At 46.4% G+C, this 24,780-nt stretch overlaps 12 protein-coding genes across 12 annotated transcripts; 4 read left to right on the top strand and 8 right to left on the bottom strand.

Moving 5' to 3' along the window:
- Nucleotides 1–10: 10 nt before the first annotated feature.
- Nucleotides 11–2,478, bottom strand: POJ06DRAFT_254442 (PPPDE putative peptidase domain-containing protein). Its single transcript, XM_056187775.1, has 2 exons — nucleotides 1,264–2,478; nucleotides 11–1,208 (listed from the first exon to the last, which is right to left on the bottom strand). Exons 1-2 carry the CDS (start codon nucleotides 2,163–2,165, stop codon nucleotides 410–412), a joined length of 1,701 nt encoding a protein of 566 aa, XP_056043211.1. The 5' UTR covers nucleotides 2,166–2,478; the 3' UTR covers nucleotides 11–409.
- A 1,664-nt stretch (nucleotides 2,479–4,142) lies between these two features.
- On the bottom strand, nucleotides 4,143–6,009 carry POJ06DRAFT_254438 (P-loop containing nucleoside triphosphate hydrolase protein). Its single transcript, XM_056187774.1, has 6 exons — nucleotides 5,690–6,009; nucleotides 5,554–5,577; nucleotides 5,447–5,497; nucleotides 4,552–5,385; nucleotides 4,307–4,495; nucleotides 4,143–4,253 (listed from the first exon to the last, which is right to left on the bottom strand). The coding sequence occupies exons 1-6, from the start codon at nucleotides 5,753–5,755 to the stop codon at nucleotides 4,233–4,235; spliced, it is 1,185 nt and encodes a 394-aa protein (XP_056043210.1). The 5' UTR covers nucleotides 5,756–6,009; the 3' UTR covers nucleotides 4,143–4,232.
- A 772-nt stretch (nucleotides 6,010–6,781) lies between these two features.
- On the bottom strand, nucleotides 6,782–8,820 carry POJ06DRAFT_281901 (major facilitator superfamily domain-containing protein; the record flags this gene model as incomplete). Its single annotated transcript, XM_056189981.1, has 4 exons — nucleotides 6,782–7,577; nucleotides 7,631–8,190; nucleotides 8,248–8,671; nucleotides 8,780–8,820. The coding sequence occupies 4 exons, from the start codon at nucleotides 8,818–8,820 to the stop codon at nucleotides 6,782–6,784; spliced, it is 1,821 nt and encodes a 606-aa protein (XP_056043209.1).
- A 1,325-nt stretch (nucleotides 8,821–10,145) lies between these two features.
- POJ06DRAFT_116264 (uncharacterized protein) lies at nucleotides 10,146–11,954 on the bottom strand. The gene is made up of 4 exons (XM_056184162.1): nucleotides 11,823–11,954; nucleotides 11,583–11,742; nucleotides 11,376–11,525; nucleotides 10,146–11,320 (listed from the first exon to the last, which is right to left on the bottom strand). The coding sequence occupies exons 1-4, from the start codon at nucleotides 11,857–11,859 to the stop codon at nucleotides 10,612–10,614; spliced, it is 1,056 nt and encodes a 351-aa protein (XP_056043208.1). The 5' UTR covers nucleotides 11,860–11,954; the 3' UTR covers nucleotides 10,146–10,611.
- A 113-nt stretch (nucleotides 11,955–12,067) lies between these two features.
- Nucleotides 12,068–13,530, top strand: POJ06DRAFT_116094 (uncharacterized protein). Its single transcript, XM_056184160.1, has 4 exons — nucleotides 12,068–12,278; nucleotides 12,364–12,418; nucleotides 12,481–12,658; nucleotides 12,716–13,530. The coding sequence occupies exons 1-4, from the start codon at nucleotides 12,137–12,139 to the stop codon at nucleotides 13,268–13,270; spliced, it is 930 nt and encodes a 309-aa protein (XP_056043207.1). The 5' UTR covers nucleotides 12,068–12,136; the 3' UTR covers nucleotides 13,271–13,530.
- Nucleotides 13,357–14,388, bottom strand: POJ06DRAFT_116090 (uracil phosphoribosyltransferase-domain-containing protein). Its single transcript, XM_056184159.1, has 4 exons — nucleotides 13,832–14,388; nucleotides 13,745–13,778; nucleotides 13,534–13,683; nucleotides 13,357–13,483 (listed from the first exon to the last, which is right to left on the bottom strand). The coding sequence occupies exons 1-4, from the start codon at nucleotides 14,274–14,276 to the stop codon at nucleotides 13,444–13,446; spliced, it is 669 nt and encodes a 222-aa protein (XP_056043206.1). The 5' UTR covers nucleotides 14,277–14,388; the 3' UTR covers nucleotides 13,357–13,443.
- A 23-nt stretch (nucleotides 14,389–14,411) lies between these two features.
- POJ06DRAFT_116079 (uncharacterized protein) lies at nucleotides 14,412–16,099 on the top strand. The gene is made up of 2 exons (XM_056184158.1): nucleotides 14,412–15,201; nucleotides 15,252–16,099. Exons 1-2 carry the CDS (start codon nucleotides 14,547–14,549, stop codon nucleotides 15,911–15,913), a joined length of 1,317 nt encoding a protein of 438 aa, XP_056043205.1. The 5' UTR covers nucleotides 14,412–14,546; the 3' UTR covers nucleotides 15,914–16,099.
- POJ06DRAFT_116155 (ubiquitin-conjugating enzyme/RWD-like protein) lies at nucleotides 16,089–17,096 on the top strand. Its single transcript, XM_056184161.1, has 5 exons — nucleotides 16,089–16,316; nucleotides 16,377–16,467; nucleotides 16,546–16,603; nucleotides 16,660–16,800; nucleotides 16,862–17,096. Exons 1-5 carry the CDS (start codon nucleotides 16,201–16,203, stop codon nucleotides 16,972–16,974), a joined length of 519 nt encoding a protein of 172 aa, XP_056043204.1. The 5' UTR covers nucleotides 16,089–16,200; the 3' UTR covers nucleotides 16,975–17,096.
- Nucleotides 17,097–17,338: 242 nt separating this feature from the next.
- Nucleotides 17,339–17,993, bottom strand: POJ06DRAFT_238516 (ankyrin repeat-containing domain protein; the record flags this gene model as incomplete). The annotated part of the gene is made up of 2 exons (XM_056185996.1): nucleotides 17,339–17,718; nucleotides 17,795–17,993. The coding sequence occupies 2 exons, from the start codon at nucleotides 17,991–17,993 to the stop codon at nucleotides 17,339–17,341; spliced, it is 579 nt and encodes a 192-aa protein (XP_056043203.1).
- Nucleotides 17,994–18,270: 277 nt separating this feature from the next.
- On the bottom strand, nucleotides 18,271–19,369 carry POJ06DRAFT_254401 (uncharacterized protein). Its single transcript, XM_056187773.1, has one exon. The coding sequence runs from the start codon at nucleotides 19,252–19,254 to the stop codon at nucleotides 18,430–18,432; it is 825 nt and encodes a 274-aa protein (XP_056043202.1). The 5' UTR covers nucleotides 19,255–19,369; the 3' UTR covers nucleotides 18,271–18,429.
- A 102-nt stretch (nucleotides 19,370–19,471) lies between these two features.
- POJ06DRAFT_254400 (Mu homology domain-containing protein) lies at nucleotides 19,472–21,478 on the top strand. Its single transcript, XM_056187772.1, has 5 exons — nucleotides 19,472–19,853; nucleotides 19,975–20,073; nucleotides 20,147–20,277; nucleotides 20,334–20,478; nucleotides 20,532–21,478. The coding sequence occupies exons 1-5, from the start codon at nucleotides 19,686–19,688 to the stop codon at nucleotides 21,267–21,269; spliced, it is 1,281 nt and encodes a 426-aa protein (XP_056043201.1). The 5' UTR covers nucleotides 19,472–19,685; the 3' UTR covers nucleotides 21,270–21,478.
- On the bottom strand, nucleotides 21,443–24,396 carry POJ06DRAFT_116018 (uncharacterized protein). The gene is made up of 6 exons (XM_056184157.1): nucleotides 24,096–24,396; nucleotides 23,957–24,034; nucleotides 23,884–23,910; nucleotides 23,752–23,826; nucleotides 23,587–23,703; nucleotides 21,443–23,539 (listed from the first exon to the last, which is right to left on the bottom strand). The coding sequence occupies exons 1-6, from the start codon at nucleotides 24,180–24,182 to the stop codon at nucleotides 21,617–21,619; spliced, it is 2,307 nt and encodes a 768-aa protein (XP_056043200.1). The 5' UTR covers nucleotides 24,183–24,396; the 3' UTR covers nucleotides 21,443–21,616.
- Between the last annotated feature and the right edge of the window lie 384 nt (nucleotides 24,397–24,780).

The following is a 24,780-nucleotide window of genomic DNA, read 5'->3' as shown; positions in this document are numbered from 1 at the left end:
TGCGGCGATTCGAACACGATTATACTTCTGTCACTTGTGGGTCACCGATTTTCTCAGGTTTTAGGGTTGGTACTACTAAATCCTCGAAAACTTATTCCTACTTGACAAAATGCCCAAATAGACCAGCCGTAATAATGCAATAAAGAAATCAACATCTAGATACAATGAAAACGCGTCGGTATTCTCTCTTGTGCATCTAGCTTGAAAGAACGACTCGGATAAATAACCTTTTGACACTCTAATTCCCCATTTGCACCCTAAAAGATATCAATCAAGCGATAAATGCCTCCTCTATACCGAAAGTAGACCAATTAAACTTCTAAGCCCCTTGAACCCGGAACCCCCGTGGAAATCACAACTTTTGAACATTTTCTTACGTTTCTGTTCTCTTGATATCTACACCACTTAGCTATCGGTTATTCCCCCGCCCGAGAAAATTTGCTTGGCCACTCAGCAAACGGCTGAGGAAACCGCGTCCTTCCGTATTGGCGCTGTTTGCGTCGTTGCAATAGTACGCCGTGTCGTCCTCCAATGTGCGTCTCGTGCCTCCCATACCACCGCCGAACTCTGATTGCGGCGAATGATCGAGTGCGCTATACGTCCGAATTGAGGCTTTCTCGTAAACCGCCCGTGAACTTCTCGTCGAATTCGCAGTGTTGCCATACGAGCTTTTTACCATTCGACTTTGGATTGCTTTCTCGTCAACAATGCTGCCTTCACCTTCTTCATCATCACTGTCCGAACCAGAACCGGATCCTGAGTCGGAGGCGACTTCATCCTCGATATACCTTGTACTGATCAAGAACGGCTCGGATTCGAAAGTGTCCTTGTCGTGGCTGCTCCTCTCTCCAGACTTCTGAGATTTCGCGACACCTGCGGTGGTCTTTTTAGCTGGCGACGACGGAAACGACAAGGATGACGACTGTGACGAAGAGCTCTTATACCGAGACCATATTTGCAAGGATGGCTTTTGGACAGCCATTGGCGCGGAGGTCATTTCGTCGTAGGACTTTTCGTTTCGCGTTGAACTTGACGTGGTAGATGCAGAGGGCGAGCGCACTGGGACATCGCATTCGGGTGGCGTGATATATGTCTGCGGTATTATGCAGGGAAGCGCGCTGCCTATTAACGTTGCGCGATTGAGCCAGGCGGGAGCAGATCGGTCGGTGAGGCGCAAGAGAAGGGAGTTGGTAAAGTGGTTACAGTTCCTGTGACATATGTTGGATACAGAGCTATGCAGCTGTAGAATAAACAGACACTTACTTATACAAAAGATTGTAACTCGTGCCCATATACTCAGAGCTAAGATCACTGATTATCGCGTGAACTTCGGCTGGTGAGTACGAAGTATATCCGTGAAGTATACTCGTCTTGCAGACAATTCCTCCGGGGAGAAGAGTCTTTGGCTTGGAGTAATAAATACCAGATATTCCATGCTCTTCGTGACCGCCATAGGCATATTCACGACCGTCTATTTCAACCGCAGAATGGTAAACGCCTATCCCAAGTGTCCACATTAAGGGTGCAAGCTTGCTATCTTGTAGCAGATCGTACACGTTAATGACGACTCTCATTCTTCGGTCGCCATCGTGACTGTGGCGGCTTTCCACCATGGCATGTGCGTCACTGTTTCGTGATAATGACAGTGACCACGCCGAAGGGAAAGTGATTATGGGCATTGTCGAATTCGTTGCTCGATAATTGAACGTGTTATTGTGCTGAGATCTGCGTGTTGTGGGAATAGGCATCGGTCCTGACGAAGAACCAGTTGAAGCTGGGAATTGAGACGCTGATGGAGATGACACAGCGCTACCTGCCGCGGTAACAACGGTCGTCACCTGAGTTGTAGAGCTAAAACTCCGGAGACTAGCCGGACGCGAGAATTTCCTCTTCGGGCCGTCCACCATAGGGGTCACCAGAGGAGACGGAAGCAGGGATGTTGTAAGTGACGATGCATATGAAGGTGCGGAGGATGACGGCGCCGTGTAAGAAGTAGATGCAGAAAATGTGGATGATGATGAAGGCAATTGTGAATTAAACACCGCTGTTAAGGAAGAAACAGAAGAGTCAAATGGTGGAGATTCTTGTGCCGTTGCTGCAGCACTTGCCGACCCCACGTCGGTAGTATTACGACTGGTTGGTTCTTGAAACCGCGAGACAGACATCTTTATTTAGCCCGAAAGTAAACTTCCATTAAAAGGCCATGTTGTTTATGCCCTGAATACCTATGCTTCCGTGAATCCTGAAGAGAAACTAATGTCGCATACTATTGTTGTCGGCGCCGCTATATAGAGAAATACCTTCAATACTGTGCACTCCTTAATGCCCGCGTCAATTAGCTCTCCATTTATTGGAGTTTCTGTCCGCAGTTGATTGTATACCGAGTCAGAGGTTGTAGTCAACTAGTAATTCTATGATTCCTTTTCCTTCCTACACTACTTTTTTGTCGAAGTTGAGTGCCGCTTGGATGACATTGCGCTGCTCCTGGGCTTTGGGCAGATCACTGCAGATAAGCCACCTTTTTGGCAGCCGCACCTCTCCGTAAAGTAACTGCTTGATAAACTTCGTAAACCTGGCGCTATCGGTTAATCGGAATTTCCGCTTAGCCTTGCATCTGATCGCGATAGGCTCGTATGAGCTTGGTTTTAAACTTTATCGCACCAGTGGCTATCCCCAGCAGCTCATCGGCAAACATGCAGGCGGCCGCCGCGGAGATTGTTTTGGGACTAGCTCAAATGTCGAGGAAGGTTTCGTCTGCCAAAAGCGAATATTCCGGGTAAACTTTTGCAAGCTGCGGCGGATTCCTGAATCATACCCGCTTTGATTGGTTCGTCGTCATATGTAAATATCAGCGCCCAAATGCTGCTAACGCGTCGAGTTACTAAAGTGCATTTGTGCACCAACCAATGTGCTTCTGTTAAGATAAGAACTCTGCGAAGAATGGAACTGTAATGCGATCAATAAAATTCATATTTAACTTGCTACGTTTGCTTTGTTAAGTATACACGCTTAGGAGCCCTACATCTCTTTAGGACCTAAACCCTGCACCCATAAAACCGGTAGGCTTGAAAAATCTTTCCTCACAATTGATGGCGACCATTGCGTTATATGATTTATCCGCGTTAACTAATTGTAGAGACTATCAATTGATTCCATATTTATTTAACTATTTAAGAAATGTGAGTATTTCGTTTTACATATTTAATCGTTAGCGTTGGTCTCTATTGCATGATGATAAAGAGCCCCGGAGGCTCGAATTATTTAAACCCAGCTCGTCGACTGTCTCCTATTAACGCAGGAGAGTATCATGAGATGAAAGTTTAATCTGATTTAACGAATAGTGTTGTATTGTTGTAAGGTTGTCGGAGTAGGTGGAGGTTAAATTACTCTCGGTTGTTCAAGCTAACAGGGAGTTCAATTAGTCGTAATTACCGTGCAGCGTTGCTGTTGGCGACACTAGGCTGCTACGACCGGCTCGGTGCCGAAGCAGACTGGATCAATACCGTGTGGGCCGGCATCCAATTGGGTGATACCACATTGTTCTTGGATCGTCAGTCATTTCCGGGTGGTCTCTGACTTCCTGCTTCGTGGGCTCCACTTGTTCCGCGAGGGACTTCAATCTATTTCCAGATTGAAATATTTAGGACAAAATTTCATAATTGAATATAAGTACGGTGAATTCCGACAGTAAGGTCGGGTCCAAATGGTGGGGCGGATTAAGGGAGGTACTGGGACAGGGGATGTAGATGCCGCTACTGCGTGGGGTCACGAGTAACAGAAGCTCGTCGTTGATATACATTCTGCTGCAATTATCGCTAAGCCAGGTCCGCTTGCACGCCGTACACGCGTCGAAGTTTGGGGTGTGCTCATTGAACGTCTCGTGAAGAATGATTTCGTGACAAGACGATAGAGGATGTCCCCTCGATTAGCTCCTATAAAACGTAAACACTGTTGTGAGTGGTGATATGTCTATATACTTGGCTTCATCATATGTTCACTCGCTTCTTCTGTTCCCCGCCAGAGTACGTAGCAGTTAAGAGCAGTTAAGAGCAGTTAAGAGCAATTACGAGATTTATGTTATTGAGCTGAAATATAACTTTGCGAAAAACAATGATGTAGGTAGAGCACAAATATATTAAAGAATATATACTTATTCAGTTTATCAGATCACATCGCCTGGTCACAAGACTGTCACCAAATGTTATTGGACGTAACTAGGCGAAAATGCAATTTTAATTTTTGCCCGCGCCAGCCTATTTATCTTATCAGTATACAACTACTATAATGACACGTTGAGAACACATACTCTGAAGTAAATGATGTCACCGTCCTCAACAACATAGTCCTTGCCCTTCTGCATCAATTTACCAGCAGACTTGACGGCGCTGTCGTCTTTCAGCTCCTTCAAGTCTTCATATTTCGTGACTTGGGCCAAGATGAAGGTGTTCATCAAGTCGGTGTGAATCACACCTGCGGCTTGAGGGGCCTTGGTACCCTACACAAATACGTTAGGCCTGGCGTTACTAAAAAACGATAGGAGACATCACGGACCTTTCGGATTGTCCATTCTCGGACCTCGTCGGGACCGCATGTGAAGAAAGAAATAAGGTTGAGCGCACTCCGCATAGTTGTGATGATCTTGGGCAATGCACTTTGGGCGCCAACTCTCTTGCACTCCTCATCAATCTCCTCCTGGTTCTCGAACTGTGTCAATCGCTCCTCGAAGGACACACTGAGTGGTATGATAACATCACCAGGAGAGTTCACGTCTACCCACTCCTTGATTGCCAACAAGTTCTTGTTCTTTTTTCGAATGTAGTCCCGCTCTGACAAATTGATAAGATAGATAGCCGGCTTAGCGGTGAGGAGAAGCATGGCGTTGATAACCTCGACCTCCTTGCTAGACCAGTCTCCTTTAGCAACTCGCTTGCCATCCTCAAGATATTTTATAATTTTCTCGACGATGGCCATCTCCTCCTTTTTAGCCTTCACCTCAAGACTCTGACCGCCGCGCTTGGCAATCTTCTCCACACCTTCGTAGTACTTCTTCGCGAACTCGATATCCTTCATTCGTAGCTCGTCAAGAATGATCTGAAGATCGCGAATAGGGTTGACGTCACCTTCGACGTGAATAATCTCGGCATCATCGAAGCATCGCACAACTTGATAGATGGCATCGACCGCACGAATATGACTCAGAAATGCATTGCCGAGACCAGCACCAGTGGAGGCACCCTTGGTAAGACCAGCGATATCGAAAACGGTAATGTTGGCGGGGACCTTAGAGACCGGTTTGTACGCGTCACTCAACCACTCGAACCTTGGAGAGGGAACAATCACGCGAGCTTCTTCAGGATCGATAGTAGCGAACGGATAGTTGGCGGGCTTGATCAGAGGAATGTCAGCATACACATGAACGTCAACAATAATGACACGTTGTTGTTACCGTTCCCAATTGAGATTTGGTGATAGCTTGGAAGAATGTTGACTTGCCAACCTGCAATGTGTTAAAGGAAGGCTGAATAGCAACAACCATTACCGACGGATACCTACATTTGCAAGACCCACAATTCCGCTCTAAATTCCAGCTGTTAGCCATCGAACCTTTGAAGTTCTGAATCGTAATCTACGATCACACGAGCCAAGAAATTCTCTCCTTCTCCACGAGCGAGATCAGTCTCGTACGCACCTTCAAGTTATTTCCCGGGCGCCCGAGCAAAATCTTCTCGTCCTTGACGGCCTTCTTTGGCGGCATTTTCTTTTTTGATTTAGACTTAGACGCGTAAAATCGACTGAATTTGAAATGAGGTCGAGTGCAAAGGACTGTTGCTCCAACAAGCGTGCTATCGGTCCCTTGAACAAAAATATGCCGTGAAATTATGGATCGGCCTGACGGTAGGGCCGAGAATATGGAAATCCGAATCGTGGTGGGTTATGTGGCTCACGGGATAATAGAGCGAGTGTCCGTTCGACTTCAGTTGGTTTTTCAACTTTTTTCTTCAGGTTTGGTGTGGGATGGGGTTTTTGGGTCTCTTTTCGGGGATGAGGGCTAACAAGCTCAATGCAGGCATCTCTGGCAGCAGTTCAGCACGAATTTCTTCGGTCATCTACAAATTTTTGAGCGGAATAGGAACAAATTCAAACCGGATCATTGCAATTTGCTATTGTAGGGGTGCTCACGAATAAACTTTCCTTATTCGCATTCGTTATTCGTACTCAACACTTCGAATTTATTAGTATTCGCGCGCGGGATTTCCATTTATTCGTAACGAATAAATTCGGTGTAGAATTCGAATAACAAATAACGAATATTATTCGTAATTTTGCTAAGCTATTGCAATAGCTAAAATTTAATCTAGGCAATTGTATCGCGCTACGACGCGCCATTCCAAATTGCAGCTTGGAGCCGCGAATAAGTTTTGTGACCTCCACTTTATTTCTACATAGAGAAAGGCGAACGTGTTCACGCCAGACTCTGCATTTGTCTTCATTTCCATTATCTACCATACGACGCTTGCGAACGTTAAACATCTATTTTAATTATCCGCAGGATTTCTATAGAACCCGAACTTGGAAATAGTAATGCACAACCCGAAGCAAAATATAGAGTCTAGTAAGACCTCAAAAATACCAAGCACACAAACTCCTAAATCCTCAGTAATGTTGATAATGGCTTGTCTATACCTCACCTCATGCAAAGCAATGACCATGCGGATCAGTGACGATAGGGATGAGTTGTATATAAGATAAAAGATGCAATATGCAATAATGCAAAGTCACCTTAATTCGCGTCGTTTGCATACTTTGCGCTATTACCCCAGATCGATCTGAGGTAGGCACCGTACCTATAGAAGCCGAATGGAATGGCAACCATAGCAAGACTAATGAACGCAAGTAGCCAACTAGCCCATTGTAAGCCAAGTCTGTGGTACATCTGAGTGGTGAAGAGTGGAAACGCAGCGCCGCCGGCGGATCGTGTAAATACTTTGGCTGCTAATGCCGACGCTGCGCACTTCTCGTAGGAATCAATAATGTAGTTGTTGACCGAGAAATATATCAAAACCATTCCGTAACCGAAGGCCAAGCCAGACGACGACGGACCAACCCAGATGATGTGTTTGTACGACGTGGCACCGAGAATAAACAACGCGATGGGAACGAAAGGAGCACCGATCATAGAGCCGATTAACCTGTCCTCGGGAGTTGGGGGACGACGCGAAATGGTCTTGGTGTACATCTTCTCCAAGATCGGAGTCGTGACAAGCGCGAACATTGCACCAATCAAAATTGGAATAAACATAAGACCAATCAAACCGTCATTGTAATTGTATAGGTCCTGGAAAATAACTGGGTACGCGAAAAAGAAAGCATATAAAAGCGAGTAAATCAAGACAATGTACATGTTCATGAGATCCAAAACAGGCTCAGTCATGATCAACATGACTGGGCGGACCAAGACGGTTCGAATGATCTCCGAAAGTGGAGCCTTTAATCGCTCCTGCTCAGTCATGATATTTGGATTACCAGTCTCTTTGCGTAGACGCACTGCACGGCGCTTCAATATGACAGGAGCGTAGCTAAATCTCGGTTAGCAAACTGTACAATTGCAATCGTCGGCAAGATGACTTACGTTTCGGGAATGACAGAAATGATGATGAACATGGCACCAGCAAATGCCATATTAACCCAAAAGATAAGGTCCAATCTGTGGGAGCCGATATTGATCCAACCTCCAATAAGGGGGCCAAAAACGGGTCCGCAATAAGGAGCTGCTGCAAAATATGCAATAGCGTTACCACGATGAGCCATTGGCCAGATATCAGCAATGGTACCACCGGCGAGCACAAGGCCAGAACTAGAGAAAACGCCACACAAAAATCGGCAGACAATCAAGCCACCAATGTTTGGTGACAAGGCACATGGAATGTTGAAAATTGTGTACAGAAGCAAAGATATGAAGTAGATTGGGCGTCTACCAAACTGCTCTGACAAAGGCGACCAGGCCAAAGGGCCAACAGCAAAGCCGACTACCATGACGGAGCATGTCAAAATTGACACCTCCAAGCTGACGTGATACTTTTCTTCAACCAGTCCAAGGCCGCCCGTAACACAAGAAGAACCAAAAGCGACAGCGATAACAAGTAGCGAGACTATCAAGGTAACATACCACTTGAAATAATTATTCCAGTTCTTAGTCAATGTTAGCGGTCCAAGCTGAGTCAATCCGTCTCGTAGATTTAAACTTACCATTGGATTTTCAGGATCAGCGATCTTAAACGTAACATACTCAATCTCCTCCTCACCCTTCTCTAATTCAGGAATGGTTGGCGCTGTGGGGATGCGGCGGAACGACCTGATAGATTTCACGGGAACCAAGCCGGTCGCCGTCTCGGCAGTGTACTCATCAGGGAATTCCGCGCGATCTGAGATCTCAGTTGCGAACGGGAAGTTAATGTCTGCTGTGGCTTGGCGCGACAATTGAGTCTCAAGTGTCTCCGCTGTTTCGGTGCGATATAGCGAATGGCTGGTCTCAGTCTTTGCAAGACCATGATGACTAGGAACTGTAGACGCTGGAACAAGACCAGTACTGGTCTCGGTCTCGTATTCCTGGGGGAATTCGGCACGATTGGCATCTTCCGTATTGAACGGGAAATTGATGTCGGGATCCTCGCTGGGCCGCTTTGATAAGCTCTCTCTAGCGAAATCCTTCTCCACTATAGGGTGGCTTTCCGGCTTGTCTGTCGAGGTAGGAGAGTCCACGATGGTCGACGCACTTGACGAGTCAAGCTGCTTTTCATCTGTACAGTCATTTGCCGACATGGTGCGAGTGGGTATACAAGGAGGTGCGATGGAGGCAGGTATAGTGGGATGCGAACTTCAGTACCAGGCAATTGAACCGTGAATGCAGACAGGGAGCAGCAGAACAGCAAGGGCCAGCGAATCCATTATATATTAAGAAGCAGTTCGCAGAGAAGACTCAGCGGGCCGCAACGACCTCGGAGGAAGTCTGGAGCAGTTCACGGAGGCCGACATTTTCGGAGCGCTGACGAGCGTAACTTAACTGTGCCGCTCACCTGCTAAGCTGGCGCCCTCGACATCTAAGATAACCACACAGTTCGCAACAACGGGCGAGTTCTGACTTACCGAGTTGTGACCTCTTTCTACCCGTTTACTGTTTGTTAACTGCGATATTGCGAGACCATCCGGCCAGCTTCAGACTGCGAATTAGCTCGATTGGCGGTTAGGAAAAAGAACTACTAAGCCGAAAAAGGCAACCAGACGTCGCGAACTTCAGGGATAGCCTCTTCCATTGTGGATGTCTCCGAAATTCCTCCGTGTGCACTCTCTTTGTAAGATTTGTGGCAAAATCGCCGATTCTTATTGAGGTTGCGGCGCATGTAGCACTGCAGGTGCTGCTAGTGCCGAAATTTTCGGAGCGAGACACGGAGCATCGCTGAGAGCCCTGAGCCGCACTAGAGTTTGGGTTTGGTGCGGCGCACCAGCCTCTGACATCATCGATCATGAAGAGAATAACATATGGCGGCGGCTGGAGTTAACCAGATGTAATGGTCGGCAGCTCGGGTCTGCGTCGCGATCGGCTACAGCCGTGGAGAGGTAGGGCTTGACACAATGGGACTACTCAGGAAGCAACAATAGAATGGCGAGGGATCAATGGTGGATACTTTCGAGTTTCAAGTGTCCAGACCACCTGGCAGAGCGCGTGTATCGCCGCGTCATTCACCTCAAGCTGTCCGAAAGATTGCAATCTCTTTGAGCGAAGTAGGCACGATGTTGAAAGTAAGTGAATTCTGTTTGTTCGGTGAAATTTCCATCGCGGAGACCTTGCCCGTGTTGCACATACAGAACTCAGGCTATTATGGTTCATGTTAATCATGCGTAGCTGTTCATGAGCGTTGACGGGTTGACTGCACGGGTTACAAAAGACCTTAAAATTGTCAGTCTCTTAAGTTGACAACTTCACCACTAGTGACATCAGTTGTCTCTATGAATAGAGATACTATATCACAGTTCATTCGTAGAGAACGACTGTACAACGGTTATCAGTCTGAAAAGTCTGCGAGCAAGAGCAGCATCTCTTATGGGTTCAAGTTTGGTGCTGTAAGTCCTTCCGATTAACGACCACAGCACAGCGGCCCCACACGTCCGCAGCGCACGAGGTGTAAACTTTCGTCTGTGGCACCACCGTATCGCAACCTTGGGACGCGAATCTACGGGTATGCGGTCTGTTCCCTTTCTCTTCTGGCGGCTGCGCCCCTTATTAATTGTCCCGTATGGTTTAGTGTTCCCTGCTCCCGAGCTCGGCAGACAAATATCATAAACTCAGTTAACAAAATTATCCACTATATACTTAGGTATAATGAACAGAGGAAATATGAATTTAAAGGCTTTTACATGCTTCCGAATTTTGAGAGGAAGTGGTAATAGAAATTGCCCAACATGCTCAGTAAACCCTGACATTGACACCACGTCCCAATTCAGACACTAACGAGATAAAACATAAATGGAAGGGGACGAATATAGAACCCGTCTGAACAGCATATTTAGTTCCCTATATCGGATATTTACAAAGTAATATACATGGATAACGTATCACATTTCCTCGTTCGAGTCATCTTGCTCCTCATAATCAGGGTCCAATATTCCCTCCGCATCTTCTTCATTAACAAATTGGTCTGCAAACTCATCCTCATCGTCCTCCTCTTCAGCGTCTGAGATCGTCTGAGCTGGCTCATTCTTAGTCGTCGGCTTTGCATGATCCTTGATTCCCATATCCTTCATCAACCTATTCAAATTTCGTTGTCTCTCTGCTTCCTTTTCCTTTTCTCGCTCTCGGATTATCCGTTCCATTTCCGCTTTGTAGTCCGTATTGAATTCTTCCACCTTACGATCTATCGCCTGCAAGAAATCGTCCATTCCAGCACCGGTGTATGCCGAGACGCTGACAACATCCAAGTGCCGATAAAACTCCTCCAATACCAAACTCATAGAGTTCATAAGAGAATTCATATACCCGCTTCCTCCTTCAGGATTGTTTTCGTCGTCGTCCAAATCCTTCAGCGCGGCTTGAAAACTCTCAAAATCAGTCATCCATTCTGTCGCAAACGATGCGTCGGCGACATCAGTCTTATTGAATACTATGACCAATGGCAGCTTCGTCTTGTATAAAATCGAACAAGCGTATAGCATATTAGACATAAATGTCGCCGGCGACGTCGTTCGCGGAGTGTCAACTATGTATGCGATAACTGTCGGTATCGCTGACGCCAGGGCGTCTAGTAGAATAGCTCCCGAAGCGGACCTTCGATTCAATTTAGTTCCATGTCACATACGTAGAGTACGATTCCTAAGCATACCATACAAAGCATTCTATTTGGCCAGGAGTGTCAACAAGGATATGTGATACTGACTTTGCTCGCTGTTCAACAATGCCCAACACTTGATCTATCTTGGTCGCGAACAAATTGAGAGAAGTGATGATCGCACCATTGGGTCCGAGATTGTACCTTCGCTTATTAGCTACCTTGCCAAATATAAACCTCTCTAGATCAGAAAATACGCACTGCTTCATAACTTCCTTATAATTCACCGAGTCTCGAATATCAATATTAGCGCTAAACGGAACATTCAATACCGCTGGATCCAGGTTCACGATGTAAGGCGGCATATCATGAGCATGTAAATAAGAATTTAATCGCTGCATAAACGTAGTCTTTCCAGAACCTATTCGTTACGTGTTAATACTGTCTTACCAATTCGTAATTGTAGTCCACCCGGGTAAAGATTTGTAAAATCAAACATACCGGCCATGCCGATGCACACCACTGCCGGCGTCGTCATTTTGGACACTAATGCTTCTTTCTTTCAACTTATAAGAGCAATACGATCGAAATTGACTTGGCAAAGGCGGCGTCCTGTAAGCAAATGATAAATCGACTTCTATGCGAAGGAGGAAGACCAGGTCACTAACTCCCAATCGCAAGTGCCGGGTAAGTAACTTTAAATTTGGTTGATGTCTCGGTTTGTGGCATGGGCTTTCAAACACTCAACCACTAACACTCAACCACTGGCTCGCGATCGACTTTATCTGTGTTGTGAGCAGTTACGCGGTGAAAGTATGAGGTTGGCAATCGTGTTTTTGGTGCTCACAATTTTGTGCTCCACGGTGTTTGTTGCGGCGTGGAGTGAGAAGGACCATGAGATTTTTAGGCTTAAAGAGGAACTCGAGAAACATGAAGGGAAAGGGATCACGTTTTACTGTGAGTGTTGCTGATACCATATTGCGTCCCTAGTTGGCGATTCCATACTGTAGAGGATGTACTTTTGCTAACAATTGATTTGCAGCGTTTCTGGAGCTAGAGAATGGGCCCGGATCCACTAGTGATCAGATAACCAAAGCGCAAGTGCAGTCTGTAGCCTATTACATAGATAGGAGAGACTAACGTCAACGCTTTGCTTCAGATATCGCAAGCGGTCAAGGCAATTGCATCCTGATAAGAATCCTTCTAAAGAAGCCACGGATCGATTTGCCCGGCTTGGACTCATCGCCAACATCCTTCGTGGGCCCGAAAAGGACCGATATGACTTCTTCCTTCAGAAGGGATTCCCTCGGTGGAAAGGAACTGGATACTACTACGCTGTACGTTACGCACCGCTTTGATAATCCCGAAGCATTGTGAGAACTGACTTGGTCCAGCGATTCCGTCCCGGTCTTTTCACCGTCCTAATTTTTCTGTACTTAATCAGCAGCGGTGCACATTATGTTATCCAAAATATCACAGCAAACAATGAACGCGCGCGTATGCAACGGTATATTTCAGAATGCAAAGCTCAGGCCTGGCCAAACGGTTTCCCGCCAGCAGATTCCTCGAAGCGAAAGATTATGTACGAGAATGGCAAAGTCTTTATGGTTTATCCTGATGGTACCGTCTGGATTGTGGACAGTGAAAGTAATGAAGAGTATTTACTTGATGTGAATGATGTTGAGTTGGCGACGTGGAGGAAGACAATGCTCTTCCGATTACCTATCTGGTTGTGGGATTTATCCGTTGGACGTTATATCAAGTTTCCAGCGGAAGGCGAGCGCAACGGTAATGCGAAGGAATCAAGACAACCTAAAACAACGACCGGGACAGAGGAACTTGCAAAGAGATCTGTGCAGGGTGGCGTTAAGAAGAAGGTGCTCGACGATGGTAAGGTGGTGGGCGAAGCGTCCAATGTCGCTGGAGGTCGACGAAGACGGCGGAAGTAAAAGAAGTGTTAAATTAGCTTTTCGATTTGGTGGACCGGCTATATAAAAGTAATTGCTTTATTTCCACAACATTAATTCTAGCTAGGATAGATAATCATTATGATACATATGGTACAGGCATTAGACGCCATGCACGATATCAACAAAGGAATACTTTGCAATGATGTGTAATTCTAGTGCGTGTGATTCAACCGATCGCCAATATCTCCAACACTTTCAAACCATTAGTTCTTGTACTTATTTGACTGAGAGTGACCACGTACCCAGGTATAATATATCCATTCGACGAAATGACGGCATCGACAGCTGCACAGTAAATCTCGACTCCTTCTGGCCACTCGGTCGCAGCTCTCGTGGCACCCTCCTCAGATACGACAATCGACACGAAGACAACCTTCTTAGCACCCCATTCTCTAAACATGCGTCAGAACTTCAGCCTATGTTTTCTCCTACGCAGTTATCAAAGTAGACTACCTTAAGGACTGGATCACGGCTGAGGCCGTGCCACCTATCATATCAGTTAGAGAGATAGCATGACTAGAACACTACCATGGAACCTACCAGTTGCGACGACGGGATCTAGTACAATCGCCACGTCAATTGATTCACCATCTTTTAATACTGGCAGCTTATTGTAGTATTCAATTGGGGAAAGCGTCGTTTTATCTCTAAAGAGACCAAGGTAGTGTATCGGCACACTCTCGAATGGAAGCACATTCAGGAAGGAGTCGATCATGGAGAGTCCGGATCTGAGAATCGGCACGAGTACGACGTTAGATGGCGATATCCCTGCCACATTATATTGCTCCCGAAGAGGAGTGACGTCAAGTCCTTCAGGAACGGCAGAAAATGTATTATGGTTAAGAGCTTCTACGGCCAGGATTGAAGCTATCGATGCCGTTAACGCTCGTGTCTTGTTGGACCCGGTCGACGCGGAGCGGAGCTGTGATATCAACGCCTGTAGCAGTGGATGAGTGGATACATGAACGTTATCGGGAAGTGACATTCTGGTTAATACTAACAACAGCACTAAACGAAATTGTTACGGCCGATAAATTTGGTCAGTCGAGGTCCGGCTGTTCTTCGGAGAACAGTCTTAATCCCCCGCCGCGGCTCAGGGTTAGGCTAATTAATTGGGACATTTCAACAACACGTGTCTCCAGCGGCTGATGATTCAGTCATCGAGTAATGTCGAGTCGCACGTCTTGAATCCCTAGACTTTCGTCTGATACTTATTGCGGCACCGTAACACCAAGCCGGCCGCAGCACATTTGAAATGAAAATGACCGATACAGCGGCCTATCTACGAACTCTGCCCGCTATTCGCGAGAGAACACGACTTGTGATGGAGAAAGCAAAAGTCAATGGGCTATCCAACTTCACTGTCGACTTCGCAAAATTTGATAAGGCTGTCGAATTCGTTGCAAATATTATCAAGCGCGACTTTGCTCCGAATTACAGCAAGATTCCGCCTCACGGTAGGTGGCAACACTTTGACGTCGGCAGCGTGCCTCGCATTCGACAACTTGTGGACTCGTGGTCAATGATAGACGAGACAGAGATTGCGAAGCGATTGGTTGACTTATTTTTGGTTTCCGTGCTACTCGATGCTGGCGCAGGAAACAAATGGGTTTTTAGAGAGCCTGGAAACGCGGCCGGTGTGTACGGACGCAGCGAGGGGTTGGCAGTTGCGAGTCTCTACATGTTCAAGAATGGCCTCCTGTCTTCGAACCCATCGAACCGCTTCCAAGTTGATTCTACAGCACTGAAAGCTATAACGGCTAGTACGATTTCCAGTGCATTACAACATTCATCCGAAAACCCTTTGGAAGGCATAGAAGGTCGAGCGGAGCTGTTGCAGAGTCTAGGATGTGCGTTAGAAGAAGGAGCGAAATACTTTGGACCTGAAGGTCGACCCGGAAATATGCTCAGTAAGTCTCCAATTATCCGTGTTCTAAAGATGTGCTTATACAGAATACAGAGTATTTGCTTGAGAAGTCTACCGCTCGTGGTGCGGACGGTAAGAACTCGGTATCAGTTGCGGTAGTTTGGGACGTGATTATGACAGGTCTCAACCCAATATGGCCCAAAGGTCGAACCGCCCTGAATGGAGTCTCACTCGGTGACGCGTGGCCATGTTCATCTATGCCTCAAGACGGTGAAGAGTGGGAGAAGATTGTGCCATTCCATAAGCTGAGCCAGTGGCTTTGCTATTCTCTGTTAGCCCCTCTGGAAGTGTACGGCGGTATTTATTTTGTCGGCAAGGAATTGCAAACTGGGTTGCCAGAGTACCGAAACGGCGGTTTGTTTGTCGACACAGGTGTCTTAGCATTAAAGCCTGAGATTTATAAACTGGGAATGGCAAATAACTCAGAGTTCGGGCAAGATAATGAAGAAGTACCCGTGTTCCTTCCGGATGAGGACGTAATTGTTGAATGGCGTGCTCTCACTGTTGGGTTACTCGACCTTCTCCTTCCAGCCGTAAACGAAAAGCTTGGTATTGCTGGAAGTCAAGACGAGTTAATTTTGGCACAGTTGCTTGAAGCCGGATCTTGGAAAGGAGGTCGCGAAATTGCGTCGCAGAAACGACCGGAAACTAAGGGTCCTCCGATCGCGATCAGAAGCGATGGAACATTGTTTTAATGTACATAGCATAGTGACAGTCATGGAAAGAATAAGTTCTTGTATAAATGGTAGTTGCTGCATGGATTAGAACTGTTAATTATCGTTAATTCAGGGGTAACGCAAGTTGACATCGAGCGCAGCAGTGGCGCCTCGACGTGGCTGAGATGGGGAAGGCTGACGAGAACGCAGTCAGCTCGGGTGAGTTCAACAGACACTTTAGCTCCAAGCACGAACAAGTTCATCAGTCCATATACAAAAGTTGGATTGCATTAGAGGTTTGAGAATTGTGAAATTAGCTGGCAAGCATGTACAAGTCGCAGAATTCTCGAAATAATACTGCTGTTCGGCGGCTCATGACCGAGTATAAGCAATTGATCAATGAAGCGCCAGATGGCATCTCGGCTGGTCCCATTGACGAAGAGTATGGAGATAAGGTGACAGATTGCAAGGTAATTGACGACTACTAATTGGAACCTGTTAGTAATTTCTTTGAATGGGAGTGTTTGATTCAAGGACCGGAGGATACTCCATTCGAAGGTGGCGTGTTCCCAGCTACACTCACCTTTCCGAAGGTACGTGGGTAATGTTTCATGCTTGAGCTTTCTGGATAGCGCCATTGTGTAATATAAATTGGGACTAAACTACGTTAGGATTATCCCTTAAGTCCTCCAACTATGAAGTTCACGTGCGAGATATTCCATCCAAATGGTAAGATCATCATCGACGCGCCTTATCGAATAAGTTGTCTAACTGGATATATTTAGTGTATAAGGACGGTACCGTGTGCATCTCTATCCTGCATGCTCCCGGGGATGACCCAAATATGTACGAATCTGCGTCTGAAAGGTGGAGTCCGATTCAGTCTGTCGAGAAAATTCTAATCAGTGTGATGAGCATGCTGGCTGGTAAGTAATTCACTCTCAGCAGTCAAGTCACACATGGTTCTCAGATACTGACATGTTGCAGAGCCTAATGATGAGAGCGGTGCCAACATCGATGCTTGTAAAGTGTGGAGAAACGATCGTGCCGAGTACAATAGGATTGTCAAGTCAAATGTGCGCAAGACTCTTGGACTGTAATGCACTGTGTATATGCAGAAATTCAGGAATAGCTTGGATGTCACGGTTCATTAGCAGTGTCTTAGCATTGGCAGAAATGCCAGTTTATGGTGTGCGTATGTCAGCAATGCTTTTGTGTATATTTGGCCTCGTTCATATGGTTGTATCGCCCGGTGTTGTATGGCTTTAAGGCGTTTATTTCTTTGGTCTCTATTGTAGGATTCTTTATTGCGTGTGTAGATGTGCGTAGCACGGGAATGTGCCGATGCTGTCGTCTGTGCTGGCATTGATAAAGCGGCTATTACAGTTTCCGTCCCATAAACTGTGCTATAACATTTTATATGTACAATATCGTATGTTCCATTCTCCTGCACGTCCAACTTTTCTAGCTTTCCATTGCGTTTGTCTCTGGCTCACGTTCCTCATGATGGCTCTCTGACGGCGCATGCGCTAATGTCTCTGTATCTATCTGTTCAGTCTTCGTATCTTCTTCCTCATACAAAACCTCCTGATACCGCTGTAGAAGATAATCTACTACGTCCAGTTTCTCATTGTTCTCAGCTTGGAAGAAACAATCCTGGCCAGCAAGGTTTTTCTCAAACGGGTCCGCGCCACTGTCACACAACTTCTCGATAATTCTTTGGTGCCCGTTCAAACAGGCCCAATGCAAAGGCGTGTTTCCTGAATCATTTTTCAACTTGACGATAGAGGGGTTGGAGTCTGATATCCTGGACGAGAACTTGGAAAGAATATATTCAACGATATCTGTAGAATAGCTGGTTAGTGACTTATCCAATAATTATAGCGGCCTAAAACGTCGGCTAATGAAGAGTAAAAGTACCTAAGTGGCCATTGGCACATGCCATATGCAGTGGCGAGCTCTTGGAATATGGATCAACTGCTTGAAGCAGCACATGAGACTCAGATTGATTCAGCTCGCTGCTCAGACTTTCGATAGTTAGTTTCAAGGTATCTAAATCATCTACTCGAGCGCTATATATAAGATTATCAATCTCGTCTTCTGTTAATTCGCGAGGCATAGTGTTTCGTTTTAGTCGTAATGAACAGACCCACATTTAACGGCAGAAAATTCTTGCAGCATTTGGGAGCAACGGTGATGACGTCATTGCCAATATCTACAATCGATAACTACAATGCGTTTGCGATTTTGCAACACCAGACTACGATGACGAGTCGATTCAGAAATGCGAAATCCGATCAACGGGCGCGGGGGGAGGGGGGTTCAAATCCTCACTTGGTAACCAGGAGGAATCAAAGTCTCGTAGCCTATCTCAATATACTATGTACCAGCGTCATATCCTCACCAAGGACTTGTCAGCGCCGACGAACCAAGAGCTTTCATTGATTTATAACTATAATACAGGGACCAAAGACGCACAATAAAGAAAGCCCAATGCCAGAGTGTACCGTAACAGCTTGATAAAACGGCGGTAACCGGCGACACTCATGCAGACGTTAATCTGCTAGCAACCACGCCCTCTTATTTCGTTCTTTCTTCTCTTGCTTCTTCTTCTTGAATTGCTGAAGCTGCTTCTTTGAGAGCTTTTGCTGTTGTCGCTCTGTCCTTAAACTCCGGCCATCGTGCATATTCGCTGCCAGGTCAACGTCGAAATATGCGTTTAATTGCCTTTTAGCCTTGTTCTCGCCCGAAAACTCCTGAAATGGAACAATCTCTCCCGGCGTGATGCTGTCGTCGTTATCGTCGTCGCCGTAGACATCGCCATCGCCATCGGACGGAGCGCGGTATGGCTGCCATTTTCCCGTAAACCGATTAAAAAACCCTCTCGCAGCGTAGCCGTTCTCTGCACTAGGCTTATTTTTATCTATGTTGCTCTTGTTGCTGCTTTCTAGCCGAAGAGACGTCGGTTTTTCCCAAGTAGTTTCCTCGGTGATGTGATTGTAGTAATAGAATGCCTCAGTATTAGGATCCCATATAGACTCCCAAGGTTCCTCTTCGGGCGCTTTTTCAGCAGTTGGTGGAGGCGGTCCCGGTGGTAATGGAGGAGCTTCATCGTCGTCACCATCTTCAATCTGGTGCGGACGTTTCCGTGTCAGATCAGAAGAACTCGTTTCCGCCTCGTCATCATAGCCTTCTGTAGATGCTCGACTTTTCCACTTGTCAAGTTTTGTAGTATCTTCATCGGACTCTGCCACCGAGTTATCCTCAGAAGTGCCTGAGGTCTTCTCGTAGTTTGGTTTGTCGCCATCTCCTTCATAGTTGTGCGTATCGTGTTCTTCCTCGGCTACGCCAGGGGATCCTGAAATATCATTGTCCGACATTGTAGTTCGCTGTGGCAAAGCTTCCAAGAACCACAAGATCGAAAATTAGATAGACATAAATATCCCTTTGTTGGAGAATACTGTTGCTCCTTCGTGGCGTCAGTTATTACTGAACGACGAGTTGGTGATGTCGCTGGCGAACTCAGTTGTCGCCGCGCCGCCAGACGCGGCAGTTACTCAGGGTTAACTCAGCGCGACCTCCCCGACACACAATGCGCAGTTGCGCGGCTTACAAAACAACTAGTGGAATCAATCACTCGGCATATTCTTCGGTCTACGTTGCATATAATTCGGCGCGTACCGACACTGAATTGGCTGAGCAGAGTTGATTTTGACGGAGACACGATAATAAGGACGTGTTCCGCCGTACTCCCCCGGTTTTGCAATTTCATCGCCAACAGCAGTCAAGGTCCATATCAGTACATTCTACTATGGCGTCGGCGATCTTTTTTCTCGATTTGAAGGGTAAGCCCCTGTTATCGCGGAACTACCGAGGGGATGTCCCTATGTCGGCAGTGGACAAGTTCCCGATCCTGTTACTCGACGCAGAGGAAGAAAGCTCTGTAGTTCCACCATGTTTTTCGCACGAAGGCATAAACGTGAGTTATTCTTTTAATTAGTGTTGGCTATAAATGTGTCGATGGAGATGGCAACTGCCACATTGATGGAATGAAGCGGTGTGCTTGCAAACCAATTATATCTCTTCTGACTCCTGCGTAGTATCTCTACATCAGACACAGCAATCTATACATCTTGGCGCTTACCAAGCGCAATTCAAATGCGGCCGAAATATTACTATTTTTGCACAAAGTTGTTCAGGTAAATTGCAGTTCTTATCCCAACGATTCATACTGTCCGGTAGATGACAACGCAGGCTAACTCATACGGGCAGGTTCTTACAGAGTATTTCAAGGAATTAGAAGAAGAATCGATTCGTGACAATTTTGTAATTATTTACGAATTATTGGACGAATTGATGGATTTTGGATATCCACAAACCACAGAAACCAAGATTCTAAAGGAGTACGCATTTTTTTACATGGCCATGAACATATCGCTGACCTGTGAAATTCATGCAGATACATCACGCAACAGAGCCATCAGTTAGAAGTTCAACCGCGTCCTCCAATCGCAGTCACAAATGCTGTTTCATGGCGTTCAGAGGGAATCCGGTACAGAAAGAACGAGGTGTTCCTGGATGTTATTGAATCGGTCAACCTATTGGTAGGTTCTACAAATTCCTGGGCCACGGGCATCAGATCTAACAATTGGAATAGGTGAGCTCGACTGGTGCGGTTCTAAGGAGCGAAATTCTCGGTTCAATCAAGCTTAAATGCTACCTTTCCGGAATGCCAGAACTACGTCTCGGTCTCAATGACCGCGTGATGTTTGAAAACAGCGGCCGCTCGTCCCGGGGTAAATCTATCGAGATGGAGGACGTCAAGTTCCACCAGTGTGTGCGTTTGTCCAGATTCGAGAATGACCGAACTATTTCATTCATCCCGCCAGACGGCGAATTTGAGCTGATGAGTTACCGCCTGAATACGCAAGTCAAACCATTGATTTGGGTTGATTGCGCCGTACAGATGCATGCTGGCTCCAGAGTCGAGTTTGCCATCAACGCGCGCGCTCAGTTCAAGCGACGGTCGACCGCGAATAATGTCGAAATCATGATCCCCGTCCCCGATGATGCTGATACGCCGAAATTCCGAACTACGGTCGGTACCGTTCACTACGCGCCGGAGAAGTCGGCTATTGTGTGGAAAATCAAACATTTTGGTGGCGGCAAGGAATTCACAATGCGAGCTGAGCTGGGATTGCCGAGTGTGAAAGAAACCGATCCTGATCGCAAGAAAAGACCGATTAGCGTGAAATTTGAGATTCCGTACTTCACGACGTCAGGTATTCAAGTTCGGTATTTGAAGATCATTGAACCTAAACTTCAGTATCCGAGCTTGCCGTGGGTTCGATATATTACACAGAGTGGCGACGACTACACAGTGCGATTACCTTAGGATGGCAGAGAACGACCGATAGAAGGAAGGGTTAGAAACTCCTGTAAATGCCAATATTCTATCATCATTCATTGCCATTTTATGTCTTGTTGGTTTTGTACAATTTTCGCAAGTTCATTCATATGGACTTTGTTTCGTCGAGGGTTTCATGAGTAGTATTTTTTGTCACATTCGTCTCGTAGTGTAATTATTTTATTCAAAAGGAAATATGAGCCATGAATACTTCCTTAATGGACACAAGCCATACAGAGAGCCCGTTGCATACAGTAGGCAGAATCGAATTCCAAATAATTTCACGTTTAAAAAGTCTATAAGTTATAAAGCTCAGGGACGCGCCTTGAATCGGTCTAATATAAACTTAGCATATCCATCTGGGCTTCAGACCTTGCCAGAGAAGCTACAATATCCAGGTCCTCCTGTGTGACAGCCATTCCCTTCTTTGCATTTTCGCTTCTCAACTTGCGCACTGATGCCCTGAATTTAACGTTGACAGTCTCAAAATATCGCGATTCTTCCATGCATCGTGCGCAAATTACTCCTAGATTTGTGTGATCGTGGTCAGTCAGGAATATCATATTTTGACCAACATCTTGACGAATTTGGTTAACGACACGGTAGGGTAACATTTCGTCCTCTTCTTCATTGTCCCTAACGTCTACCTGACTGCTCGTAACAGAATTATAAGTTGATACTGAATGACGATTCCTCACTCTGGCGAACGAGGACACCATGTTGTAGACTTTATGCTTGAAATATACACTCGCTCTTGATGATTGCCAGTCGACCGTCTGAGTGATTGTTTCAACAGATGTATTGTCCTTTTCAGTCTCAGTGTGCGGAGACAATGATATGTCTTCGAATGCCATGGATACATCCTCCTCCTGAGCGCGTAGATCCAACGTGTGGACCAACCTCTGCAGGCTTTCCCTCCGTCGCGGTGCTCCATGGGATTGCGGCCGCTGTACATCCAGTTCCCGCTGTGTAATGTGCTCCCGACATTCAGAAAGTCTTCGGTTGGGTTTCATTCGCCTGGCAACATCGTATGCGTCTTCGAAGACTCTTGCGGTTGTCGCCACTGCGTCATGATCGTCACCACCAAATTTTTTATCCTCACGGATAAGCGCTCGCAAATCAAGAATGTTCGGATCCAAATCACTGAACAGGCTTGTTTGAAAGGATGACTCTCTTAGCATATTATGCCCATTCGTGTCGTCGTTCCCTTTATCACTCTCGCAATCGTGGAGTATCGAGTGGTCTTCCGTGTCAGATGTCAAGGAGATGTCAGCTACTACGATTGATTGTCGGACGAGATTGTATAGTTGCTGAGATTGAGCGTTCGCAGTGACGGCTCGTGGTGAGAATTCTGCCTCGGAGGATCGGATCGAGCTGTTGGATACTGGCGTATAGTACGTCTCCGGCGAGAGCGGGGAAACGGGACTCTCGTATTCGCTCTTCCTGCGAAGCATTGGCGTATGCCTATATGATACGGGTATATTTTCTATACTCTGCAACGTATTTTCATTTGAGAGTTCGTCATCAGAAGAAAAGTCAAGTGCATTCTCTCCAGCAAAACCATCAATCTCCGGCGACGATCCACGCAAATGACTGATGGACATGAAGTTGATTGAAGCGGCGGCAGAATTTGTCACGGATTTCTGAAATATATCCTCTGTAGGCAATAAAACAATGGAATCACCATGAATGGCGCTCTCTACATTTCGGTCAGTCGAGAAACTTGGGTAAGATCCATTCGACCCTGCGACAGATTCTGGCCGCAAATTGCTGCCACCTTGGGTATTCTCGTCAGATTCATCCGTCATGGTAAATGGCGATGATGTAGAGTCAACTTCGGCACTGGCGACACTTGACGATCGAGATCGAGTTGTGACGTTGAACACACCGCTAAAGGCGTATGGCTTCGATTGCGCTCTCGTAGGATGGAATCTCACATCTTTGACGGTATATGTGCTGGCAGTTATGTGCTCAAGATCATGCGCAAGGCTAAACGTACGAGATGCATGTATATCAGGAGAGACATCAGACGAGGGAGATGCTGGTTGCACGGACGTTTCCCCTGACTTCTCTGTGCCCAAGCTTGAGACAGCAACCATTGTCCCTAATGTGGGCCTAGAGGCGATTACAACATCTTCAGTCTGCAGTTCAGTCGGTCCTTGCATGGGCTGTACAGACGAAGCGTACTGTCGCCTTCGTAGCGTGAAAAACGTGGCAAGACGTTGGTCTCGGCGGTCCGGCTTTTGGCGTTTGCTGGACTCGGCAAATATTAGAACAATGCTGTGGATGCAATGTAGTAACTTACATTCCAGACAGACGTCCGCCCAAAGGGCCGGCAGAAAGCACCGAATTTTGGTCCTCGATCATGGTTTCTGACAGATTCCTGGGTCTCCGGGCGCGGAACGGTGGACTGAGACGGAAACTACGAACGGCAGTTAGCATCAGCGGAAATATTAATCACATGGCTTACATATGTTCGCTTCAGAAAATCAAAAATCATGAGTCGAATCCTTTCGCGTCGTTTTCGGGATTTCGGTTGAACATACTGGAACAGTTATCAGTACTCTCGAAACTGTATAAGAGTAATATCCGAGGATATTACCTCAAGCATAAGTTCCTTGTCACCAGTCTAATATTCGGTTAGTAAAGTAGTTACAAATAATCACTTTACTTACCAGCGAATTTGAAAACCGTTTTACCCTAGGCTCGGATCCAGAACAAGTGGATATCGCTAGCGGAAGCAGGCTATCCTCCTAAATAACCAAGTATTGTCAGCCAGCACGTCACACGTATCCAGAGATAGCTACCACTTACACTAAATGAAACGGTGTTCGCCAGAAGAGTGAGGAATCCACGCCTTCCGATGGAAGGTGCGGTCACGCCTATTTTGCCTTTCGACATCACTGCAAGTGCGTGCCTAGTTGACGGTTGTGGGCATGAGCAAAGTTGACAGTTAAAGTGAAGAGCTCGACCGATAAGAAGGAAGCTTCGAAATTAAACGGGCGGTGAATGAATCCAAAGCAATATTACGTCGGGCCTGCTGAGCCAGGCCGTTCTGCGATGATTACGGCACGTCCCATTGTGGTATTCACACATGATAGGATCCACAGCACTAGTTATTTAACGGCAAGCATACCACGAACGACACTCTGCACTACTTTGACTGGCTAACAGACAACCATCCAAGTAGGCCAGACAGTGACGGAACGTCAAGGTCAGATTAATCGTTTGAGAAACGCTGCCGGGCAACATACCCCAAAGCAAGCTCGCCCCTCAGATCGGTAAAGTAAAACCACTAATGATGAGGGATCATAGGATCGAATAATCAGTCTAGTTCATAAGTTGTGCGTACTTCAACAAAGCAATGGCCGGGTGGACAGCTTCAACGGGGCGGTGCGGCTTGCCTGTGCTTTGGGTAAAGGCATTCCCAGGTAACTTACAAGAAGTTTCGTGCAAGAAAAAGCTTTCGGTAACCTCGGAAACAAAGGTTGTCAAATGC

This window comes from Lipomyces tetrasporus, assembly GCF_029532465.1.
Source record: "Lipomyces tetrasporus strain NRRL Y-64009 chromosome Unknown POJ06scaffold_6, whole genome shotgun sequence".
NCBI classification, from domain to species: Eukaryota; Fungi; Ascomycota; class Lipomycetes; order Lipomycetales; family Lipomycetaceae; genus Lipomyces; species Lipomyces tetrasporus.
The sequence above is the reverse complement of the archived record's forward strand: the minus strand, read 5'-3'. Positions and strand labels throughout refer to the sequence as shown.

Coding starts and splice junctions, on each gene's coding strand:
- POJ06DRAFT_254442 (XM_056187775.1), bottom strand. CDS start 2,165: ATGTCTGTCTCGCGGTTTCAAGAACCAACCAGTCGTAATACTACCGAC. Junction 1,209..1,263: donor AGTTACAATCTTTTGTATAA/GTAAGTGTCTGT, acceptor CATATGTCACAG/GAACTGTAACCACTTTACCA.
- POJ06DRAFT_254438 (XM_056187774.1), bottom strand. CDS start 5,755: ATGCCGCCAAAGAAGGCCGTCAAGGACGAGAAGATTTTGCTCGGGCGC. Junction 5,578..5,689: donor GCCCGGGAAATAACTTGAAG/GTGCGTACGAGA, acceptor GCTGGAATTTAG/AGCGGAATTGTGGGTCTTGC. Junction 5,386..5,446: donor CCAAATCTCAATTGGGAACG/GTAACAACAACG, acceptor CCTCTGATCAAG/CCCGCCAACTATCCGTTCGC.
- POJ06DRAFT_116264 (XM_056184162.1), bottom strand. CDS start 11,859: ATGACGACGCCGGCAGTGGTGTGCATCGGCATGGCCG. Junction 11,743..11,822: donor GGTGTGCATCGGCATGGCCG/GTATGTTTGATT, acceptor CGTAACGAATAG/GTTCTGGAAAGACTACGTTT. Junction 11,526..11,582: donor TATAAGGAAGTTATGAAGCA/GTGCGTATTTTC, acceptor TAATAAGCGAAG/GTACAATCTCGGACCCAATG.
- POJ06DRAFT_116094 (XM_056184160.1), top strand. CDS start 12,137: ATGAGGTTGGCAATCGTGTTTTTGGTGCTCACAATTTTGTGCTCCACG. Junction 12,419..12,480: donor AGTGATCAGATAACCAAAGC/GCAAGTGCAGTC, acceptor GCTTTGCTTCAG/ATATCGCAAGCGGTCAAGGC. Junction 12,659..12,715: donor GAACTGGATACTACTACGCT/GTACGTTACGCA, acceptor GACTTGGTCCAG/CGATTCCGTCCCGGTCTTTT.
- POJ06DRAFT_116090 (XM_056184159.1), bottom strand. CDS start 14,276: ATGTCACTTCCCGATAACGTTCATGTATCCACTCATCCACTGCTACAG. Junction 13,684..13,744: donor GCCGTGATCCAGTCCTTAAG/GTAGTCTACTTT, acceptor ACGCATGTTTAG/AGAATGGGGTGCTAAGAAGG. Junction 13,484..13,533: donor AATGGATATATTATACCTGG/GTACGTGGTCAC, acceptor ATGGTTTGAAAG/TGTTGGAGATATTGGCGATC.
- POJ06DRAFT_116079 (XM_056184158.1), top strand. CDS start 14,547: ATGAAAATGACCGATACAGCGGCCTATCTACGAACTCTGCCCGCTATT. Junction 15,202..15,251: donor TCGACCCGGAAATATGCTCA/GTAAGTCTCCAA, acceptor TACAGAATACAG/AGTATTTGCTTGAGAAGTCT.
- POJ06DRAFT_116155 (XM_056184161.1), top strand. CDS start 16,201: ATGTACAAGTCGCAGAATTCTCGAAATAATACTGCTGTTCGGCGGCTC. Junction 16,604..16,659: donor CGAGATATTCCATCCAAATG/GTAAGATCATCA, acceptor GGATATATTTAG/TGTATAAGGACGGTACCGTG. Junction 16,801..16,861: donor TGTGATGAGCATGCTGGCTG/GTAAGTAATTCA, acceptor GACATGTTGCAG/AGCCTAATGATGAGAGCGGT.
- POJ06DRAFT_254401 (XM_056187773.1), bottom strand. CDS start 19,254: ATGTCGGACAATGATATTTCAGGATCCCCTGGCGTAGCCGAGGAAGAA.
- POJ06DRAFT_254400 (XM_056187772.1), top strand. CDS start 19,686: ATGGCGTCGGCGATCTTTTTTCTCGATTTGAAGGGTAAGCCCCTGTTA. Junction 20,278..20,333: donor GAAACCAAGATTCTAAAGGA/GTACGCATTTTT, acceptor AAATTCATGCAG/ATACATCACGCAACAGAGCC. Junction 20,479..20,531: donor TTGAATCGGTCAACCTATTG/GTAGGTTCTACA, acceptor CAATTGGAATAG/GTGAGCTCGACTGGTGCGGT.
- POJ06DRAFT_116018 (XM_056184157.1), bottom strand. CDS start 24,182: ATGTCGAAAGGCAAAATAGGCGTGACCGCACCTTCCATCGGAAGGCGT. Junction 23,911..23,956: donor AACGGTTTTCAAATTCGCTG/GTAAGTAAAGTG, acceptor ACCGAATATTAG/ACTGGTGACAAGGAACTTAT. Junction 23,540..23,586: donor GGCGGACGTCTGTCTGGAAT/GTAAGTTACTAC, acceptor ATATTTGCCGAG/TCCAGCAAACGCCAAAAGCC.